The sequence below is a fragment of the Musca vetustissima genome, unplaced genomic scaffold (assembly GCF_032173495.1).
Source record: "Musca vetustissima isolate MV318-11 ecotype Yass unplaced genomic scaffold, APGP_CSIRO_Mvet_v1 utg4709, whole genome shotgun sequence".
NCBI classification, from domain to species: domain Eukaryota; kingdom Metazoa; phylum Arthropoda; class Insecta; order Diptera; family Muscidae; genus Musca; species Musca vetustissima.
Window position 1 is genome coordinate 606,019 of NW_026888605.1, and position 14,342 is coordinate 620,360.

The 14,342-nt window shown below is 34.8% G+C and overlaps 3 protein-coding genes across 4 annotated transcripts in view; 2 read left to right on the top strand and 1 right to left on the bottom strand.

The window, feature by feature from the left end:
* LOC133336437 (protein lifeguard 1) overlaps positions 1–14,342 on the top strand; it is a 307,141-nt gene that overhangs the window by 131,545 nt on the left and 161,254 nt on the right. The gene's annotated exons all lie outside the window — the stretch shown is intronic.
* Positions 1–14,342, bottom strand: part of LOC133336439 (troponin C-akin-1 protein) — a 53,912-nt gene that overhangs the window by 25,957 nt on the left and 13,613 nt on the right. The window lies entirely within an intron of this gene.
* LOC133336474 (uncharacterized) lies at positions 1,311–9,005 on the top strand. The gene is made up of 10 exons (XM_061544773.1): positions 1,311–1,658; positions 1,754–2,752; positions 2,833–3,031; positions 3,102–3,502; positions 3,609–3,628; positions 3,738–4,049; positions 4,117–4,557; positions 4,617–4,817; positions 4,880–5,604; positions 8,713–9,005. The coding sequence occupies exons 1-10, from the start codon at positions 1,323–1,325 to the stop codon at positions 9,003–9,005; spliced, it is 3,927 nt and encodes a 1,308-aa protein (XP_061400757.1). The 5' UTR covers positions 1,311–1,322.

Sequence of the window (14,342 nt, forward strand, 5' to 3'; positions counted from 1 at the left end):
CTTGCTGTCACTTGATGCTAATGCAATAAATCGGCTATATCTTCAAAAATTGTTGAGATTTTCACTTGAAAATTTATAGGGACATTCTTGAATTAAACTTTTTGAAACCGAGAATGGGTGGGTCCCCTTAAATGGAAAATATTTTTGTCATACATCGCCAATATAATATCGTCTGTTGTATGTATTATGAAGGTTCCATAATACATACAGTAGACGATACTATGTGGGAAGTGTGTAAAACCCAATAACAACCATTATTAATATTTTACAACAATTTAGTACATATGTTCTCTCACAGTACGTATTTCCACAACTACCTCCTTTAAGAATCATAAGTGCGAATTTCCAAAACTTCCCAAATACCCCAATCTTACAATCCAACGGTAACCTTATTTCCAAATTTCAATGTTCCAACTCTATCGGTTCATCCAAATCCACATTTGGTACCATTTTGTACACAAAATTTCCTACATAACACAATCCTACACCCCAACAATGATCCTTATTCCAAATTGCAGGATCCCAGTTCTATCGGTTCACCCAAATCCAAATTGTACCAATTATAGTACGATTTAGAACTTTTCGCACACGTACACAAATTTAGTACATTTTAGTACTTTTGGGATAGTTATAGTTCGTATGTCCACAAAATCTTTGGTACATCTATCCTACACTCCATCAATAACCCTCAATGCAAATTTCAAAGTTCTAGCTCCACCGGTTTGGCAAATACAAATGCCAAACCCAGCCTTATCTGGCACCTGTCGACCAAGAGTGACCCTCACCTAAAATTTCAAGATTCTATCTTTAGCCGTTTCGTCTGGGCGTTGATGAATCATTAAGTCACACAGTCAATCACTTTACTCTTTTATAAGACATATCAAATATCAAATAAAGGGCAGAACTTTTTTCGGGACTTTTGGATACCGTCGTAATAAAAGTAAGACTCCTAAAAATAAACTTTTTCGAGACTTCTAAAGTTGTTTTTATAATATTGTTATAGAAAGTTTATGGTTTGTATAAGCATATTTTTTAGTAATATATCTACCTTTCAATTGATTTCCTTTTATGTTCTTTCTACTTCTTCTTCTTCTTATACAGTTCATCAAAGGAATAACCAAAGATATCCGTCCAATTCTGACAATGGGTAATCATCAATATTTAAAATATCATAAACTTCAATGAAAACTCACCGAGGAGCTGTCACGCACACAACTTTAAGTATTTAACACTTCATTACAACTACAATAACAAGGACGACGACCAACATAAAAATCACAACAAACGACAGACATACTTTCGGTCACACACACACACACAAAATGTTTGGCTCAAAGTTACGATCATGGATGGAGAATCACATTGTGAGGTCTCGTAAAAAGGGTAATAAAAATAAAAATGCGGCGGCGGAACAACAAATAACAACAACAGCAGCATCAGCAGCAAACGACCATAAACATAAGCATGCTGCAACAGGATTTACGATATACCATCATCATCACCAGCAGCAGCATCCGCATCAGGGCAATGGCAGCTGTTCGTCGCCATATAAAAGTAATTCAAATTCCCAGGCATCATCCAGTGCCAATCACACCGGCTGTAGCAGTGTTATATCGAGTCCTGTGCGACGTCGAGAGGTATCGCCCATACAGAATCATGTAAGTGTGCCAAAAGCAAAAGCAACAAAGTATCCTTCAATGACTTATTTATCCGATTATCTTTATGTCGTCATCCTCATATCTTTTTCTCATAGACTCAAAGTCGTTATGGCTGGCAGTCGCCAGATGGTGAACATGTTATGTCTCCTAAATCGGATAATTTCCTTTATGCTCCTCAACATCACAGCCAACAGTATTTGCGTAATCATCACACAGCCCCAAATACCAGGGAAAATTCTTGCGAAGAAAAACAATATCAGCCGCCACCAGTGCCAAATAACCACCAGCATCAGTTGCAGCCCCAGCAACAGCAACAACAACAGCAGCAACACCAATTGAATTGTTCCACTTCATCGTTTTCTTCGTTGTCATGGTCGACTGGCTCAAAGGAGCCTTCTATGCATTCCAATAATAATGGCCAATTGAATTCGGCCACGTTGAGTGTCCTGGCAGATGTGACCAATGCCAATATCGAACGCCACCCATCATATACGCCACCCGATGAGGCGAAGCCATACGACGATGATGATCCAAATGCTGTACACTATGAGGAAATCGGCACCCTTATAAGACATCCTGAAAAACTGCTACAGGACATTTTGAATGACATTGAACGTCCGAAATCGGAACAATTTGTAAATGGCGGCCAACGGATTCCCGCATTTTCGGATGAAAAACAGACACAAGATGATGCATCCACCCGTTATGGACGTCTGTTGCCATCGAAAATACCCAATCCCACTGTTATTGGTTTTCGTACGGGCAGTGAGGAATGCATTCCAAGGAATGCTTCGAATTTTACGGTGCAAAATGTCCAGGGTCGTAGCGGGGGAACGAGAGGTAAATTTCGTGCTGGGGTACAGTCTGGCAATGCACCCATGGTGAGTTTATCATCTCCGGAAAGTGCTTATTCCACGGGGTATTCTACGGATGGCACATCGCCCGGTGCCGGTTATACCCCACCCGAATATTATGTCAACATGAGAACAGGAACACATTATTTTCCCAAAAGTGTCAACTCTTTGGCTATAGAGGCTCAACGTTATAAATTTGGGTTGAATAAAATCGAGGAAATGTCTCCCATTGACCCATTGGTAGGTAGACTAACTCACCAAATTGAACATTATATTTATTTTTTGTGGTTGTTGTCTTCCAATGCACCTATTTTTTATAGCCCAAAACATCGTTTGCCCATCGCCACTTGGAGGAAAGTGAGAGTGGGCTCGTTAAACACCCAAATAACATGGATCCATATGAGAAAACTTTAAACCAACAGCAACATCCTCTACAGTATAGTGGTACACGTTCGAATCAACACAGTCCATTGCCGATACGCAATACCATCGTAATACCTACCCTGAAGGGATTCGAATGTAAGTGGAGTGGTCGAGTGCAAAGAGGGATTAAATTAATCGCTTATTTTTTTGCTTTATTTCTCAATAGCACCATCACCCCGGCAACGAAGTCGCATTCGCACCAATCCATGGTATTCAACCACGGAGACATCCTCTTCCAGCTCCACAATGCATGGTGGGCAACAACAAGTGTCGCAGCTCAATGATGGCAATCTTATGAATATCTCACAGATCTCCTCCTCTATGACTATGTCTTCATCCACTTCGTCACACTCAACGTCTGCCTTGTCAACCATACATCTGCAGGAGCAGGATTTTCAGCATCGCACATCGTTGCCTAGTGGCATTGTCAGCTCGTCGAGTCGTCATTACAATTCGGGCAGTGCCAGCGGCAGTAGCAGGGGAAACACTTTGAGCATGAAAACAATTCACAACAACAACAGCACCGGCACCGGCAGCAGCAGCAACATTAGCAGTCACACCAGCCACGCCACGAACAAAAGCAACAGCAGCAGTGGAAATAACAACAACAACCATAACCACCACAATAACAATAATAACAAGTAAGTGAGGACATGTTGTTGCATAAAATGAGGTAACAAGAGAGCAATTAAAGTAATTAAATCAAAATCATTCTTCTCTTCTTAACCAACCGTATCACCCCTTGCTGTCGTTGTCAACCATCCTCTTTATCGCCACCACACCTATCCACACCACCAAACAGCATGTCGTGTGTTTCGTCGGGGTCTTCATCCTCTTTGACTGAAGTGGAAAATGCACATCGCTCGTACACACCGAACACGGTGAGACGCAAACGTTCACTGCAATTGCATCACGGCTATCAACACCCCCAACAACAGCAACTGGGCCAGCAACATTCTGTGGAACCTGTTGCCGCTTTGCCAATTGCCAGCCCACACAAGAAACACCCCGAGGCTCCTTTGGCTGTTGTCAGCGATGATGATAATACACTTAACGAAATGATGGGTAAATTCGATGAGAGTTATATTTATGAAAAGGAGACTGACATACTGAGGTGAGTTGGGGTGAGGTGAAGGGGACACATTGTTGATGATTTTGTTTTTTCCTCCCCTCCTTTGCAGCAGTGATTCTGATCCCACAGACTGTCCCACCGACCTGGATACCGGTCAGGATGCTGGTGACGAATGTGATACAGATGATCTATTGGATATTGATTTCATTGACACAGCCTCCGTGCAGGAGATCTTTGATCGACGTGATCAAATCAACATGGGTGCCTGTTATTATGGCAGTCCAGTGATGTCGCAGCGTCATCAGCGGCAAGCATCGATGCGCTCGAGGCGTAGCAATCGAAGTATTAAAATGTCCGGGGAACAGAATTTAATGAATGCGGCGGCTGGCAATGCTCAGCGCAGACGTAAACGTTTTCACAAGACCCGAAAGAAGAGCTCGGAGGGTAAGGACAACTGTCGTTCGCCTATGCGGAGACCAAGAGAAACTCGAAGTGTTGGAGGAACACCGGTCTGTTTGAGGAAGAATATAAAGAGCAATGATGCGCATAGGTGAGTAATAACTAAAGAATAATAATGCGATTGTAATTCAAATATTTTTTTTTTAACAGATACAGCAAAACAACACCCCACCAATTGTCACACCGCTCCAGTTCCTTGGTATTTACGGATGTACGAGAAACTCGTTTCATGACCATTGCTGAAAGTGAGAAGGCCCTATTGAGGGCGGACTTTGAGGCTGATGTGAAATACAAACAATTGATAATGGAAGCCGAATCGATATTGCAATCCATGAGGAACAGCGTTCAGAGGTTGGTCGACATTTTGTTCATTCGTTGTTAATCTGCAACTGATTATTTGATTTTTCCTACAGCATACCACGCGAAACACCACAACCAAGCCCACGTCGCATCAATCCCTTGGCCAATAAACGCGTCGAAATGATTAAGAATTGTGAAATTGATTTACAAAAACAACAACAGCAAGCCCAACAATCGAAAAATAAAGCGACCGACTTAACCGAACAGGAACTCACTGCTGCCGTCAATAAACGTATTGAAATGCTGAAATTGGAAACTCAATCCCCACCGGGTAGCCCCAAATTGGGTGCTTGCAGTCCACGTAAAACTCATCTGACAAATTTCATTAATCAAAATATTGCACCCGAACCGGGAATGCGAAAGCAACTCAACTCCCCATTAGTGCAACGACGAAACTTAAGTCCCACAGCTTCGCCATTACAACAGCGCCGTTTAACAGCTCCAGCTGGAATTACGGCCAAGGCTCAAGCCTTCACTGGCCCCTCTTCACAACCAATGTCGTCGCAATGGAGTGATTCCGATCAGGATAATAGTGCCATGAAAATCAATGATCACTTGAATCAAAACTATTTGCAAGGTGTCGCCTATCAGGAAGCAACAAATGAATATAATGATGCACGCAATCACAATGTTATCCAGCAGGCAACAGAAATGGGTCCAAAGATAACCTTAAATTATTGTCCTCAAAGTGAACCGTTAAAGCGAAAGGTCTACAAAAGCCATTCAACATTCGAAAATAATAAATTGAGATATGCCGCTGCTGCTGCGCAAAGGGAAGGTGAGTGATTTCAATTATATATGAATCTTTAGATAGAAGGAGAATTAATTTGAAAATTACTTTAATTGATAATTTAGAATTTAATTAAGAGGGTTCTCTAAAAACATATGTATATATTCGTATCGTTTTATTCTTAAATCATTTATTTAATGTGTATGTCGTATAGATGCTATATAGACATCCACTGCGTATACTTTTTACATTTGCGAAACGGTAATAATAATCATACGCACAGTATACCCCTGAAAGTGTGTAATGAGAAGTTTCGATAGAGACAATACTCTTAAGATTTTTGGTATCGGGTAATGGGCCTGCGTTTTGGTATAGCCCCTCCGCTCGAATTGACTGCAATATGAATGTTCGATTTTTTTAAGTCAAAAATCATTTCACATAACGTTTTCTGAATTAATTCGGGCTTTGACATAAAATAACGGTACTTCCTTCCACCTTTCCGGTATTTATACCCTACACAACTATGTTGACAGGGTATTATAGCTTTGTGTAGCCCCAAGAGTTTGTAGTGCCGAGAAATATTGGTCCTAGAGTCGATCTGGACATGTGTGTCCGTCTGTCCATTACAGGCCACAATTATGGACCAATCTTCATAAAATGTTGTATGTAAGATTGATTCTGGCCAATGAATAGCCCTATTTTTTTGGTAAATATCGGTTAATATTTAGGAGATGAAATGGACCAAAAACTTTATTTTTGTGTGATTTTCTGGTCGCTCCAGAGGTCAATATTTAGCGGTTCAGATTGACCCTTACTTTTGTGTGAAAAATGACAAAAGTTGTATTCTTTGGTGTATTTATTAACTCCTAAAGGACATAGCCCCAAAAAGTTGATAGCACATCCAATTGGTATCCAATGGATACCAATTATATTGTCGTATGTACTCGGATGTGGGAGTTACACTTAAATATTTACAGGTGCTTACGTATTCATATATTATTTAGTATCCCATTACCACACTAGAGGGCGAAAATATAGAAATTTTCCTGGAGGATCCGAACCGAAAACTTAATTTTTTGTGTTTTTTCGATCATCGATCTATAGCGCATAATTGAAAGCCGAACATCATAAAACAACCCATGGTGAAGGGAATCTGGAAGGGCGAATCTAATTAGAAGGGCTCGTCGGTCAAAAGAAGTTGCAAAAATCGTGAAATATTGCCCAAGCTGAGAATATAAGTTATATTTTCGTGAATGTTGTGTAGGGTATCATATGGTCGGCCCCGTCCGACAATACTGCTCCGCTCACTGGTTTTAACCCTTTCAGTGGCAAAAAAACAAAAATGTTGTCGGAATAAAAATCTAAAATTTGCAAAAACAAAAGTATCAATAGTAAATAGTATGTCCGAAAAATCGCAAAGAAAGAGAGTACTTTTAAATGTCGAATATATTCGACAAAAACACTGAAAGGTTTAAGTTTGTATTTACATTTTCGTAACGAATTCGTTGTTACTAACTGATGTTTCTTCATTTCCATGAGGATAGTTCTGATTTCGATTGAAGCTGAGTCGTACCATATAAGAACCTCGGCGCTCTGTTTGCGGATCTATATTCTAAGTCTAGGCAATATTTCGCGATATATGCATCTTCCTGACTGAATAGAGGTCAACAGATCATCTTTCTCTTACTGGCAACTTTTTTGAATCATGTTTCCCGGATTTACCGTTTACGCCATAAGATTCAAATTTTGTCCGATAATAGTCTTGGTTCATTCGAACCGCTAAATATTGATTGATTATCATGAAAACAAACATCTTCTTCGTTGGCTAAGGCGATTACCGCCACATTTCCGCCAATTTGAAGGCCAACCACGCTCCTTAGATCATCTGTCATCTTCTCTGGTTTATGGCCTTAAATAATAAATATACACACAAAAGTCTGGGTCCTTGGACCAGCTAAATATTGACGTATTATCACGAAAAGTGATTTGCGGTGTCCTTGGTCAGCTTGCTTTCTGTGTAAAATTTGGCGATGTTCTGGTCATAATTTATGCGTCTATAGCCATTCATTCCATACCTTAAAAAAATTCACCTCTGTGTTTTGTCCTTTAAAAAATGTTACAGAAGTCTACGCCTTTTTGTGGTTCTTAAATAATATTAATAACAAATCAAAATCTATTTGTGGTTTTTGAAAAAAGAAATTAAAAAAAAAGTTTGCGCTTATTTGTGGTCCCTAAAAAAATTTTGAAAAAAATCCACACTTTTTGTCCTTAAACGAAAAAAAGACACATATGTATATTTGTCTAAATTGCTATTATTTACATATTTAAAGCCTAAATTAAATGACTGAATGAAGTTCACTATCAATCACATTTATAATTTAATTACATTGATGATGGCAACTCTACAATTATGTTCTCTTCAGTTGTTTTGTGTTTTCATTAACGCCGGTCGCGATTAATTTGTCGGGAGTTTCGCGAGTCGTGTTTTCTTTAATTTCGGTAATAATTTCAGAATTTTTATAATTAGTTTAAACCAGTTCAGTGAATTTGATATTATTATTTTATTTGCAAGTTGCCTGCTCATCTATGTTCTGTTTTCGTTTCTTCTTTGTGTGTTTGTGTTCTTTCCCCCCTACGCCATTATCAATGTTTGAATTCCTCCTTGTAAATCAAAGTTATTGACAAAGTGAAGTGGTTGATTCAAGTGTTTTAATTGAATTTGTCAAATCATTGAAAATTATTTGCCAATATAAAATGTTGTGTTAAATAAAATTGGGCTATTTGCCTTTCTACTAGTTCTTCTTTGTTTTGGTTAGTGTGGCCATTTTGTGGTTTTGTTTGTTTACGTTTATCGTGTCGTGCTCGGTTGTTACAGTCGCCGCGCCGTCGTCTTTTGATCTCCATTGTTCTCGTGAGTGTAGGAGAGTAAAGAAATGTGACATTTTATTCAAGGTAAGAATATTATGTTAAGAGTGAAAACACAGCCAGAGAGTTCAGAGTCAGCGACGGCCGTTTGCTGTCTGTTATTTATTGGCAACGGGAAATCCTGACGGCCGACGTTCGCGTCTTGAAATACATTTTATTCAGTTTTGCTCAGACTCTAATTTGTATTTTTTAACTTTTTCTAACACAATATTTCCTTCTCTCTCTACACAGATCAATTAAAACATCAGCGCCTAAAAGCATACAACACCGGCAGTGGTGATTTTGCCATGCACCAACAAACGAACATGAAATCGACTAGTCACGACTTCAATCATTTATCATCGTTCTCAGGCAATGGATTAAAGACTGATTTTCATTCAACAACAAATGTGGCCACAACAACAACAACAAACAGCAACACCAACAGCACAGATAAAGCAACCTTAATTCAACGTACCCTTGCCGATTTGAAACGAAATTTGGAACATCAAAGTTTGGAATTGAATGGATTAAATGAAACGTAAAATGTGTCTTTCTCTGACCTTATCCTGAGTTTTCCTTTCCACCCCAAATCATTGGTAAATTTGTTTTATTTATCGACATACTACGGAATATACAAAACAAAAAAATATTTGACAACACATTGACATAAACACCTATGACTAAAACTTGCTAATATTATTGAGCTAATACTGCTACAATGTAATTTACACCAACTCATAGTAGCAGCTATCTTTACAAATTGCTAACGATTGCAATGCTTAGAATAAAATACCAAAACATATTGTAGTTTCGTAACATAACTTTATTTATATATTTAGTAGTGAATGCAAGCTGGGCTTTATTAGTTACAAGTATTAGTTCAAGTATTGCGTATCATTCTTTCTTTATAATATTTTATTTGGTATTTGGTAACCCATATATAAAGATTTTTTGGTTGTAATTTATAATATACATACATTTCTTAATACAAACTAACAAATACACTACATATATTATATTTTAGTAATACCCATTAAAATAGATATTGAACCTTACCTTATGAATTCGAAACAAAAGAAGTTAAAGATTCCCTCCATATATCTATAGTTTTGTTATCTCCAAGAAATTATTTTTATTTTATTTTATTAAAAATATTAATAGGACTCTAAACGAAATCGTGGGAGGAAGAGTGTAAAGGTTTTAAGAAACCAATTTTTTAGCATTATCAAGATTTTTGAAATAAACAAATTCAATACAGGGTCGTAGTTTAGATTCACTTTTTAAATGGCTACTAAATTCATTATTTCATTTTATTAATTAGTCGTTCAAGTTTTGAACAAATATTTTTTGGAATACAAGATAACAGTACGTATATTAAACAATCAATTCCAGTATGGAAAGAACCTATGTCGGACTGGGCAGTCTCTATGGTACCCTACTCCACTTTGATAAAAAAAAACTATAAATATTCGAAAATGTACTAAATTTGGTTCCATTTCTTAGCATGTGAACGGATAGAGCTAACATTTTTAAAAATGCAATAGGTTGAGAAGTTGATTGATATAGGAGGTAGTTTTGGAAATATGTAATCATGTATACGAAAAGTACTAAATTTGGTACAATTTGAATTTGGAGGAACGGATGGAACTAAAATTCCGAATTTTGAAATTAACATTACCGTCGGAGTATAGGATTTGGATATGTATGTAGTTTTGGAAATTTTAACATATACATACGAAAAACACTAAATTGTACTATATTTGGTTTCGATTGAACCGATAGAGTGGGATCACTGATATTTCGAAATAAAATTACTACGGCATTATACAATAAATTTGGTACGATTTTGGGTGTTGAATCTGTGTATGTAGGACATTTTAGAAATTCGTACTAATATGTACTAAATTAGGTACAATTAGGATTTTGGTGTTGAGTCGGTGTATGTAGGAAGTTTTAGAAATTCGTACTAATCTGTTCTAAATTTGGAATTTTGCAATAGGATTTTTTTGGATTGTAAGGTAGTTATGGAAATTTGTACCTATGGGTACTAAGTGGTACTAATGTTGGTGCAAATTGCATTTTGGTGGAACCGATAAAACTGGAATCCCTAAATTTAGAATTATGATTACTGTTGGAGTGTACGATTGGAGTATATAGGATGTTTTGGCATTTCGTACTAAATGTGGTACAATTTCGATTTGGGTGAACCGATCGGGTTGGAAACCTAGAATTTGGAAATATGATTTATGTTGGATTGTTGAGTTAGTTAGTTATGGAAATTTATATTAATGTGTATTAAATAGTACAACATTTGATACAATTCGGATATAGGTGAATCGATAGAGCTCGAACCTTTTACTTAGGAATTAACATTTCTTTTGGAGTGTAGGTTGGGGTATGGATATAGTTTTGGAAATATGTACTTATGGGCTCTAAATTTAAGACAATTTGAATTATTGGGAGAAATAATTGAGCTCTCTATTGGGGTGTTGAATTGGGGTATGTAGACAGTTTGGGAAATTCGCATTAATGTGTATTAAATTTGGTACAATTAGAATTTGTGCAAACGAAGAGGACTGAAATTGGAGAATATGTAAAGTGATGTAAGGTAATTATGGGAATTTGTACATATATCTGTAAAATGGTACATTAGGTTATGTCATATAGGTACTTTAGGTTAAGTACTACAAGAGTACCAAAGGTAATAAATGTTACCAAACTTAATACAATTTATTTGATCCATTTGGTTTCGAATTGTAAGACTTATTCCTTGTTACACAGTGTTGTGTTACATTTTGTTTTTATTTATGTTACGTTTTTGCAGAATACAAAATCATTATTTTTAAATTTAAAAGATTTTTCTACGTCATGTGGTTTTGAAAGGGGTTTGAGTAATTTTCCAAAAAAATATTTTGGGATTTCCTTAATTGTAAATTTGATTTACATTTATAATATCGTAAAAGTGAACTGAAAACAATTACTTGTGATCCACCCACTGCCAGTAGTCTTGTGTTTTTGTATGGCTTTGGAATATATTCTTTATTCTTGCATCCAGAAAATTCAAATTTATTAAATTTATTGATCTTTACTTCAACTTTGTTCCTTACAAACATTGAAAAAAAAAATCAAAATTTCAGTAAAAAAAATCAAAACAAACAAATGTCATAACAATAAATTAAATATCCAAAAATAAATTAATTATACATTAATTGTTTGAGTCTAACTAAAATGAAACGGGAATTTAACCACAAATTCGGTTCGTTACACTTTTCCAATAAGAACTCCTACGATTTCAATAAGAGTTAATTTAATATATACATACAAACATATGTCTAATTAAACACGAATACTAGTTTATTGCATTTGGTAAGAATATATACGCCATTACATCAGCCACAATAGAAAAAAATATTTTTATTGGATAACATTTAAAAATGTTATCGCGACAAAAAAAATGTCTATATTTTTCTTCTCTATACAAACTAAATAAATGCCAATTGTTTACCAAATATAATAGCTATACACACATACATATGTATATTAGACTACTTAATATATTTCAAGTAGTAAAACCACACAAAAAAGTATTAATTTATTTTCTAGATCTTTTTTAATTTCATTGATTGTTATTATTTTTTGATACAACCACTTTGAAATACTGCCTAATGAGAAGATATCCAGTTTAATTTTACCGGGGTGAAATACCAAATAACCAATCCCACTAAACCTTATAACAAACCGATAGTCTGACATATACCAGTAACAAGAACCACAATGGCAACAACAACAATAATTAGAATAAAAAATAAAAAAATAAACTATTACAATTTATATTGAAATTAAAGCCATAACGGAATCTTTACAAAAATATAAAACAAAAAATGATAAAATAAATAAAAGTGCTAACTATACAAATATCACATAAACAAAAAATATTAAAATAGTAAAAAATTTAGATTTTGAAAAACAAATATAAAACGAAGTGTAGTTTTTTTACAATATAACACAACAAACAATATTGAGAAAATCATCAATCAAATCATTTGGATTTGTACAAAATAAAAACAATATGAAATATATTATTTTATTAAAACTGTCTTAATTATCACACTCTATCAATAATTAAAAGAAAATACCCCAATTCCTTTGCAAGAAAAAACTGTACCCGATCAAATATACCATGATCAATGTGATGTCCACTTTATTTTTCTAGTCACTGTAAACAACACATGGTCGTACGTAAAATCATACTGAGAACGTTTAAACCAGTAAATGAAAAAAAAATTTTTTTTCAATGGAAATGTCAGATGGCGCATGGCTATACTTAGAGAGATTTGCCACTCAGTAGAGATTGGTAGTTCCGGAACGAACTAGTTCATTGGAACTATTCCCATAAAGGAACCTAGTTCATATCGTTGTTCTTTAATTGTTAGGAGTCGGATCAAAAGAAACTTGTTGTTTTTTAAAAAATAAACGAGAAAGAACGTGACGGAACTATATGGAACAAATGAACTATTTTAAGAAATTACTCGAAGTTTCTTTTTAAACAAAGTGAACATGAACGATCGAACCGCTCCTGAATATCCATGAATATTTAGTCCCTGAAATTTCAAAGATGAGCTAGAAGCTCAATAATTTCGTAATTTATATATATTTTTCGAATTCAATCAATTTTTATTCAGAAATGCCCATTAAATAAGAAACTTTCACGCGATTTTTTAAACATTTCCTCTAGAAAACTTCTATCAAATTGATCATGATTTTGTTTGATCGTGGTAATTATCTTTCCTTAAAATTTAATTGTATGGTATTTACAGTTTATTTCAAAATATTATTATAAATTAATATATTCGCCATCGTCAGATGGGAATTATAATAAAAAATACAGTGAAATTGGGTTCCACGTGAACTCATTACCATAAATTGTAAACATTGACAAAAAATTACCATTTTTAAATTCCGAATTACACAGATGTGCAATAAAATAGTAATTATATTAAGTTAATAAAATAAAAACGATAGCAAACAATTAGCAACGACTTTTGACCTTTTAATTAGGTGTGAGGTTGTAATACTTATATATAAATTAAAATAATATGCTATTTTATTGCACACAGTTGTACTATATTACATTATTATTAATATTATTATGAGTAATAGGTTAAGGTACTATAATTTGAGAAGTACTAAAACAAAAGAAAAAAAATCTTCCTTAAAAAATATGTGCAATATTACACACTCATATACATATAAACACAATACATACCTACATATATATTCGAATAGTATTTCCTTTTAGTCAATTGTGATTTTTGTATGTGTGTTTTTTGTTATTACGTATACAATTATGTTGATTTGAAATGTACTGAAAAAAAACTTATTTATAAGATTTATTACACAAATGTAGAAAAATTTTGTTCTCGGTTGTTTGAAATAATGCCAATTAAATTAAGTAATAAAAGCAAAATTCCCCCCTCCAAAAAAATGCTCAAAAAAAATGTTATTAAAATGTAGTGCAATAATAAAAGGAAAAAAATTATACGATTTAGTTAATTATTTTTATTATTACTATCATTATTCTGATTAGATCGATTCGATTCTAAGTTGTAACAGAAATATACCCTTAGTTCCTTATTTGAGTTGTTGTGTTGTTTTTTTCGATTAATTTTTAAATGGTAGTAAAATAAAATCGATTAAAATTATATTTAGTCATATAAGTATTGGCAAGAATTTCATATATAATTAGAATAAACAGGAAAACCCCTTAAGGCATATCTAATATAGAAATTATTGATTAAATAAAAGCAAAGAATTTAGTAAAAAACAAAACACAAAAAATATGTATGAATGATGATACATCCCAATTTATTTCCATCCCA

Bases quoted from the DNA above. Each gene is read 5' to 3' on its own strand.
- LOC133336474 (XM_061544773.1), top strand. From the start codon at position 1,323: ATGTTTGGCTCAAAGTTACGATCATGGATGGAGAATCACATTGTGAGG. The intron at 2,753-2,832 runs GTAGGTAGACTA...TATTTTTTATAG, and splicing joins TGTCTCCCATTGACCCATTG to CCCAAAACATCGTTTGCCCA. The intron at 5,605-8,712 runs GTGAGTGATTTC...CTCTCTACACAG, and splicing joins TGCTGCTGCGCAAAGGGAAG to ATCAATTAAAACATCAGCGC.